This window comes from Branchiostoma belcheri, unplaced genomic scaffold, assembly GCF_001625305.1.
Source record: "Branchiostoma belcheri isolate BF01 breed outbred unplaced genomic scaffold, Haploidv18h27 scaffold47, whole genome shotgun sequence".
NCBI lineage: Eukaryota > Metazoa > Chordata > Leptocardii > Amphioxiformes > Branchiostomatidae > Branchiostoma > Branchiostoma belcheri.
The window spans coordinates 1241309-1250387 of NW_017804098.1; the positions used below are offsets into that span (position 1 = coordinate 1241309).

Genomic DNA, 9079 nt, shown 5'->3' on the forward strand with positions numbered 1-9079 from the left:
TATAACGTCATCACTAGGTGGTGAAGTCATAATTATATGGGATGTTATCAATATTAGAAACCATGTGTAACTTAACCTAAAACCAATAAAATTCTATTGTTGAAACGAGAATTACCAAATTTAGTAACATATGACTGTCAGAAACCCGTTGCCATGGCAATACAAAAATATTATCTTATTCCAATGTTACAGCGTTGTTGCCAACAATATTGTAGGAAAAGTCACCAGCGCTAGCCGTTCAGACGCTATGTGACATCAAAGTTGGCGCGGGCACTTTTAGCCCCCCCCCCCCGTCTAGATAGGGTCAACGCGGGCACATGAGGTGCCTTCCCCCGTCCAAGGGGACCAGTGCGCCGGTTATGAAGGACGCGTCTGGCGAGGCCAGGAAGGCGATGGTCTTCGCTACTTCCGAAACTTCTCCGACCCTTCCCTGTATCATCTTGGAATGTTCCAAAAAACAGATGAAAAATAATGGTAATGCATCTTTTCGATCATAAATCATGTTAAACTAACTCATTTTTATTCATTGTTAAGAAGAACTAAAGTCGGAGTAGTGTTCTTTTTCAGCAGGTAATGATTTTTGAAAGTACCTAATGCATGCTTCACGGTATATGGTAAATTACCCATCCAGTAGGTTGGCGTGCAGAAAAAAAAAACAATCGTATTGCTTTTAAAAATCTCTATATACCACCTAAACAATCACAGATTGCAATAAAAAAATGAATCAAATGAGTACAATTGAGTTGTGGTGGTAATGATACTAATATAGGTCTAAGATATATATCATACAAGTGGAATTTTGCAAAAAAAACTATGCTGATTATCAACGGATGGGAGCTCTTATACCTTGGCATATTCCTCTTTATTCAACCCGAAGCGTCTCAGCATCTCTTTCTGGATCAAACCAGGGCTGGAAGTTAAGAAACAAGTATGTCATAAAATCCATTGAAAGTCATATAAGAGATTAAGTGAAGTAAAATTTTGGGACAATAAAAAGCATCATATTTTTTATTTGCAAAATTTAGATATGGCTTTTTAAATACAAACTTGACTGATGAACTTAGTTGACACTAGAGGGCTTTCTGACAAAATCATACTTACAACGGGTGATATTATTTTATTATGAAATGTAGCATTATGTGACTAACAATTTATATTGCAGCTAAGCCATACTTTTCAGTTTATTGCCACCCTGATAGAGTGGGATCCAGGTAAAATTACTAAAAAAAGAGAATGGCTTATTTGCAATATCGATGTTGATCATATAAAAGAGTGGGCGAGTATTTGAGCCTAGGATAACAGTATAAAATGGCACCCCGGTTACTTTCATATTGCTTCGAGATTTTTAGAAAATATAACTTTTACATATATTACCCCACGCCAAAAAGCAGTTACTCAAGCAACTGGATATGATTTTGAAAACGTCAGACGTTTCAGCTAGTATCCACTAGCTTTCGTCAGTGACTGAGAGACCAGAGGGGAAATGCAGGTTTATAAGCACAACCTATTGATTGATATGCAAATAAAGTGAAGACAAATTTTTGGAAGTCGAAAAAGGAACAAAAGTCAAGACAAGATGATGCAAATTAGTCTGAAAGCTCCTGTTATAAGGAACAGGAGCTTAAGTGTTTTCTGTCCTCGGGGCTTATTAATTAATCAAAAGACGAACGTATTACAGAAATGAAAAAAAAAACTTACTTAACAGAATTATCTCTGACTTGCTTGGGGGCTAATTCTGAAAAATTGAAAGTAATTTTAGACTTCAGAGACAAGGAAATTATTTGTGCCCCTTTACTTCTCCAGTATGCATATCATATTCTCAACTAAATATAGCTCCTAGCAGGCTTTTTTTCAGTTTTAAATTAAGAAACAAGTACAAAAATCAATATTAATAACATAATGATACTGCATTTAATGTAACTCTTTACCATAAGTCAGAAAAACTTTACAAATACCATCATATCAACTGATAACAGTATGATTTTGCTGACCAAGTGCCACGCATCTTGTGAACTGGTCCAATGCTGCCTTGCTCATGCAATTTGCAAGATGGTCTGAAAACTAAATCCAAATGAGCCGGTTCAAAAGCGAAGCATTACAAAATAAACAAAATTAAAATAAAAGGCCTTAAACTAAATGGTTGTAAAGAAAAAAAAAACTTGACTATTCAATAACTTATCTACCACGTGAAGTCATGTACGAATGACTTGAGTTTGTTCAATTCGTGGCTTTACAGAGAGAAACTTACCGCCCGAATCCCAGCAAGGCTAGAAACATTTACAACGGCACCTGGGAGTTAAAAAAAACAATCGATTTAGTCTTAGACGTTGTAAGCAATCATGTAAAAGTTACATTTGAAGTTATTACATACAATCTTACATAAATACCAAGACTACGTTAACCCTCAAACACCCGAACGGGGTCCATTTGGACCCCAGGCATATTTTTTCATGTGCTATTTGAATTGTTTTCATTCGAAAAAAAAATTCCTCCCGTGACTTTGTCAATAAACCTCTTCTACAAGTTCTCCTAAATTTTTTTGGAGATCGGCACAAATTTGTAAAAATAACAACGGAAGTCTTGTGTAAGACCGTCTGGGGTCCAAACGGACCCCAGTCATGTATTTGCACTTTCCTACACACAAAATTGTTCGGATGTCCTCAATATGTCTTCAAGGAAGCATTATTGCTTTAATATTATGCAGTTTGCCAAGTAACCCCAACCTTATGAATTATTTCATCAGGTTTTTATAGGTTTGACAATTTGACAATCATATGAGGTCAAAGGTCAAGCCCATGTTCATGCCTGCAGGCCTCATCCTATTTTTGCATCAATTATGATAATTAGCTGGAATTTTTAAACATTTAATCATGCAAAATAATACCTCTTACTATGTTTAACCAATATATGTGCAAAGATCACTGAAAGAATGCAAAAAGGAATAAAAATTTGAATGAAACCAAATGGGGTCCATTTGGACCCCGTTCGGGCATTAACGTCACAAAAAAAGTTCGGGTGTTTGAGAGTTAAACTATACAACCAACTGAATGTCTTAGCCAGACGCCTTTGCATGCTAAAGAAATGACAGAAATCGGCCTTCTGTAACTGGCCACCTGAGTTAGCTTTCAAGGCAAACTGCCCCCCTATAGCTGGCTAACTCCCCTGGCTATTTACATCTGAATTTCCTTTTTGACCGATTTCTACTATTTGTCCAGCCTGCAGAGGCGTCTTGCGGAGACTACTAAATTTTATGCTAAACGAATCTGGCTTAGAAACCTTTAGTCATTGAGAGATGTGGAACGCACAGCTGAGTCAGTCTGACCACACTGCGAACGTTGACGTCCATGGTCCTGTCATAGTCCGCCATATTCGTTGTCTCTAAAGTGTCAAACGACGCTATACCGGCATTGTTTACCCGTAAAAATTAAACGAAAATATATAAATGCATGGATAAGCTGGCACATGGTATATGTTCTGCATGTGTGTGCAGTGTGGTACATTGTGGGTAGAACGATCGACAAAGTTGCAGGCCCTTAGACATAATTTAAGTATTGACAAGGTGTAAAATGTTATACACAATATCTGTTTACAAGTGAGATGTCTTTACATTTGACCTCACGCAAAAATGACGCTACATGCACTCGTGGATATTTTATAAGCATAATGATAATATAAGGTAAGTCCTGAGGTTACGTTCAATTCATCATCGTGATAAACATGTGCATCAAAACCTAAAGTACAGTATGGAAACTTGTGTATGTACTATGGTCATTGCAACTATGTATAAATTATGTAGATGGTGCACTTTTAGTTTTTAGCAAAGCATATATGAAATATAAGTAAGAAATGATTATGTGTTCATATCAAAGGATATAATGTTACAGTAATATTATTTACCAGGACATCGACCCTGCCAAACTTCTGTGCTGTTTGATTCACCAGGTTTTTTCTTAGTTCGTCATTGCAGATGTCCCCTGTCACGAGCAAAATCTAAAACGAAATGAAAAGAAAACTAGATTTCCGAGATCTCATACCTCCATGAAATACGATCTTGATATGTAAATGTATGTTTCTTCTTTAACAGTGCAAATGACCTCTGCATTAACATGATATATGCATCGTGATGTATGTTAAATTTTGATTAACTTACAGATGTCCCAAGTATGACATTCTCATCATTCACCATTATGAAATCATAGAACTTAGATAAGGCCAATAGTCCAAAACCCACAGTCGGTAACCAGTACCAGAGTAAGAACATTAGAGCCCGAATAGAGGCCTAGTTGTCCTGCCCTACAGAAAAGGCCTGAGTGAAGGGCTCAGGAGGATCTTTGCTACATACGGGATTAAGACCTGTTTTAAACCAACCAGAACCCTCCGGAACATACTGGTTTCACCAAAGGACAAAACACCAAAAGAAAGCAAATGTGGGGTGGTGTACCACATACAGTGTCAAGAAAAGAATTCCAAGGGCCCATGTAAGGAAACCTATATCGGAGAGACTGAAAGATCGCTCAAGGCCAGGTTCCTAGAACACAAACGACCTAGCTCAACTACCTCTGAGGTTTCACAACATATACATATAGAATCCCCTGGACATTCAGTCTCACTGGACAAAGTTAAAATCTTGGACACAGAACCGGAATTTTTTGCACGAGGGATTAAAGAGGCCATCTACATCAGGGCTTTACAGCCATCCCTCAACAGAGACGGGGGGCGCCACAGACTTTCTGCAACCTATGATCCACTGCTCACGGAATCACGTGTGTTATCTGCGTGACGTCACGGAAGCGGTGGATTGCTCATTCCTTGAAAAAGACTGGAGTTGTACAGTCAAAAATTTGGGTGAGTCCAATTTTTGTTGTGTTGGAAATTACAGTTTAAACTTACTTCATAATGACTTCTACGAACACAGATGAACTTTCAAGATAGAATTTCCGCATTAATTATGCAAATTAGGTCATCATTTGCATAATTAGTATCTGTTGAAGTTCCGCCTGCCATAGGTTATAGACATTACATGTATGTAAGTAGTAGAATGTAAAACACTGTAATTATAGAATTTCCTCATTAATTATGCAAATAAAGTCCTCATTTGCATAATTTGCATTTAATTATGTACATCTCTCTCTCAGCTACCTACACACCAAAAATAATGAAGACATTCTCATCATTCACCATTACAAAATCATAGAATATTCGCATTAATTATGCAAATTAGGTCATCATTTGCATAATTAGTATGTGTTGAAGGTCCGCCTGCCATAGGTTACATACATTACATGTATGTAAGTAGCATAATGTAAAACACTGTAATTATAGAATTTCCTCATTAATTATGCAAATAAAGTCATCATTTGCATAATTTGCATTTAATTATGTACATCTTTCTCTCAGCTACCTACACACCAAAAATAATGAAAATTTGTTGTTCCTGTCTGGACTTATTGGCTTTTAAACATTTCGCCAGAAAGTGCCCTGCAGTTCCCAAGCACGAGAGCTACCTTCCATCAAAATTTCATGACCCTAGCATGTCCAGATCGCGAGATATCAAAACCGGGAGTTGCGCTGCAGTACCAAGGGAAGCCACTAGGGGGACCAAAATCTAATCATTTCCAGTTTCCGTCACACCCTACCAACACACCAAGTATGAAACCAATCCATCCAGGCGTTTTTGAGTTATCTTGTTGACCAATAGACGGACAGACGGACAGACGGACGGACAGATAAACGCAACTGAAAATATAACCTCCATGACACATTTCATGGAGGTAACAAGTTGGATTTTTTTTAAATGCAATCACAATTTCAGACTTAATTTATTCAAGCAGTTATGAAAAAAAGTTTTTCTACAGTGTTCGACACGCACAACGTATTGCACCACTGATAAAGCACAACACTCACGTATATTTACTACTACGAGTACTTTTATTCATAATATAATCCATAAATTTTATACTTAAACAGTGTTAAAATACGCTGTACCAACCACGGTAGTTTTTCTTTGATCATATTCTGTCACTCTACGGTGAACGTGACCAGTATAACACTGAAGGCCAAATACAAAACCTCCCCATGAATGAGTGGAATCGTCCATTGACCTGATGACCTGGACTGTCTTTCACGTGACACGGCGGTCTGTCACTACGGCATTCTTTCCCATTGCTATGCGCGTTCTAAAAGGTATCGGGTTACAAGACGCTATTTTGGCCTGTTTTGGACTACCCGTAAAATATTTGAAAATACACAAATAATATTTAGGGGTAAATTTCGTCAAATTAAAATAAAATTATCGTCTTAACATCCTTTAAATGTTAGCTTTTTATGTTAAATCAATGATTTTTTAAAATTTCGCTCAGAAAGACGATCATTTTCGGGTTTCCGAGCACATGTCATGTCACGTTTTTAGGCAAATATCGTTCAAACCTGGCTACGTATATTACCCCAGATCCCCGATTTTTATATTTTTCGCAGACTAGGAATAAGCAAAAAAATCGTGTTTAGGGATTTTTAATTTCTGATTTTAAGTCTAGTTTTTGTCGACATATTGGTAGAAAAAATGGCTATTTTTTGACTATTTTTCTCACTAAATTACCCATAATTCAAAATTGAGGCCATTTTTCAAAAATCCCTAAAACACGATTTTCGGGACAACCGTTACAGTCATTTTGAGCCGTAAATGGGGTATGTTTGACTCTCCATGTTTCCAGGTTTGAACGAGTTTTGGAGACATGTCATATCGCCAGAAAGTGTGCATTGTGTTATTCATACTGGTGTAAAGAATCATTACAGTATTCAAGGTCACTCAAGGATACGACAGTAGCTTCGCTACATGTTACATACCCACCAAAAATAATAGCGGACATGTACTGTCCAGGAAACTGTTTGTATCTATAGAAAAGTGTTGTTTTTTATCTGTTGCAATGCACGGAGGCAGAAAGGCTTGTTTTGCCGCTTTATAGTAAATGACCGCAGGTGACCCCGAAATAGAACGCGGGTTCGATTCGAATTCCCCAGATCGAACACGATCGAACACAGTTCGGGTTCTATGACATGTGGGAACTTTTCAGCCCAGATTTTACCACCGTGTGATAAATTACTAATTCTTTCAACTCTGAACTTCCTGACAATTTACTTTTGGCTAACACAACTAACACAGCGAGCCATATACTTTGGAAATAAAATAAAAACATACGAACTGAAAACAATACCTCTGTTTACAGAAGTGATGACGGTTAACAAACACCTAAGTCCTGTGGATAAAAATACCCCTCTGTGAATTAGTAGGCTCGTCCATTCACCCCTATGACCCAGAATGCACTTGTCGTATGATTGATAAATTACTAGTTCTACCAACTCTGAACTTTATTTTCTATCACTGCTGTAAACGTGACTAACAGCGAAAAATTTAATTAGGGAACACCAACAAACAGACAAATACAAACTGAAAACAATACCTCTGTTTTCAAAAGTAATGACGATACACACCTTGTCCTGTGGAGTCCCTGCCTCCACACAGGCCTTTGCCGTGGCCTGCAGATTTTTCTGGTTTCTCCCAGTCAGAGCCAGGTGCGCTCCCAGCTGGGCAAATTCCACAGCTGTCCCCTTGCCGATACCAGAACTGGCACCTGGTGAGTACAAAAGCATTACAACTCACCCATTGTTGCAGTTGAACTTACAGTTGTGTCACACCTTGAGGCAATTTAATTACCGTGACCTAATCTTCACCACTTGCATACTAATGCAAGTGGTGAAGTGTGGCGTAGTGGTTATAGTGCTTGGCCCAGAATCCAGAGGTACTCACTGGGTTCGAATTTTCTGACATGCCCCGACGTTGTGCCCTTGTAAAATACACTTAGCACGACCTTCCTTAAGCGACGGTCACAACTCGCCGTACGTGCTTCTGCGTGCTGCCTACGTGCAAAAACGTGGGCAATCGTACGGCATCCGTTTGTGGTGAGTACCACCTCCGTACGGAATCCTACGGATTTGGGAGCACGCAGACACGCCGTAGAACTTTAAGTGTAATACTTTTTCTACGTGCGGTCTGCGGATTTACCACCCGTGCGTGCCAGTACGTTCGACGCGCGTGCCCCGTACAGCCTATGAGCGTGCAACGTACGGACTCCGTGAGTCTAACTTTACTATTCTCACGTGCAATTGCTGTACGGACGGCGCACGAAGCACGTGCGTGCCACGCACGGTGCTTGCGTCATCCGTGGTTACTCCTCACTTCCCAGTTGACCTGCTCAATGACCACGCAGATCACACGTGCACCATACCAGGTGCTCCGCACGTGCAACGCACGTGCAACGCACCTGATTTGTACAGTATATAAAGACGACTTGACCGGCGTCTGCCAACTCGTCTCCAAGATGCCCAGGAAGGCTCAGAAGAAGACTACCAGACAAGACCCAAAGAAACGGGCCGCGGAAGACACCAGGGTGGCTAGTGATGATGAAGTTAACAGGAGGTGCACGCACTTACAACGTGCGAGTGAGTAAGGAAACCGTGCGTACGCCGCACGTGTAGGTACGGCCTGTACGCGGCAACGTAGCAATCGCACAGAGATCGTGCGTTGTAAGCACGTACAACTCACTTACCACTTGCGCAACGTACGATGCACGCAACCGCTGACGGCCAGGCGTGTCGTGCAGGCCACGTACGTACACCTTGCGCAACCGTGCGAGTGACGTACTCCCTCGGCCGGCCACCCTACGTTTGCAGAAAAAAACGTAGCAGACGTAGCCACGACAAAAACGTACGGACAAAAAGCACGCACGGCGAGTTGTGACCGTCGCTTTACTTTACTAACTAAGAGGTTGAAGCCAATGCCTAGCTTCGGTCGAGTACCTATAGCTACCTTGGTTTATGGACGTTGAGGAGAGGCACACTTGTAGCAAGCAGAGTCCTTCTACATACATCGAAAAGTGTATAAGTCCTTCCCAATGTAAGTACTAGTAATTTAAACCTAATAGCCCCATGAACGTAGGGAGGGTCGTATTGAGGTCACCTGAGTTATATAAATATATATATAGCGCCGAATAACAGTCAACAACCAAGGGCCAGCAGCAATAAT

The 9079-nt window shown here is 39.9% G+C and overlaps 1 protein-coding gene across 1 annotated transcript; it reads right to left on the reverse strand.

Annotated features, from left to right (window-relative positions):
• Positions 1 to 293: 293 nt before the first annotated feature.
• Positions 294 to 7632, reverse strand: LOC109479191 (L-xylulose reductase-like). Its single transcript, XM_019781083.1, has 8 exons — positions 7489 to 7632; positions 3898 to 3990; positions 3277 to 3415; positions 2249 to 2289; positions 1992 to 2061; positions 1699 to 1735; positions 847 to 910; positions 294 to 439 (listed from the first exon to the last, which is right to left on the reverse strand). The coding sequence occupies exons 3-8, from the start codon at positions 3365 to 3367 to the stop codon at positions 305 to 307; spliced, it is 438 nt and encodes a 145-aa protein (XP_019636642.1). The 5' UTR covers positions 3368 to 3415; positions 3898 to 3990; positions 7489 to 7632; the 3' UTR covers positions 294 to 304.
• Positions 7633 to 9079: the final 1447 nt, after the last annotated feature.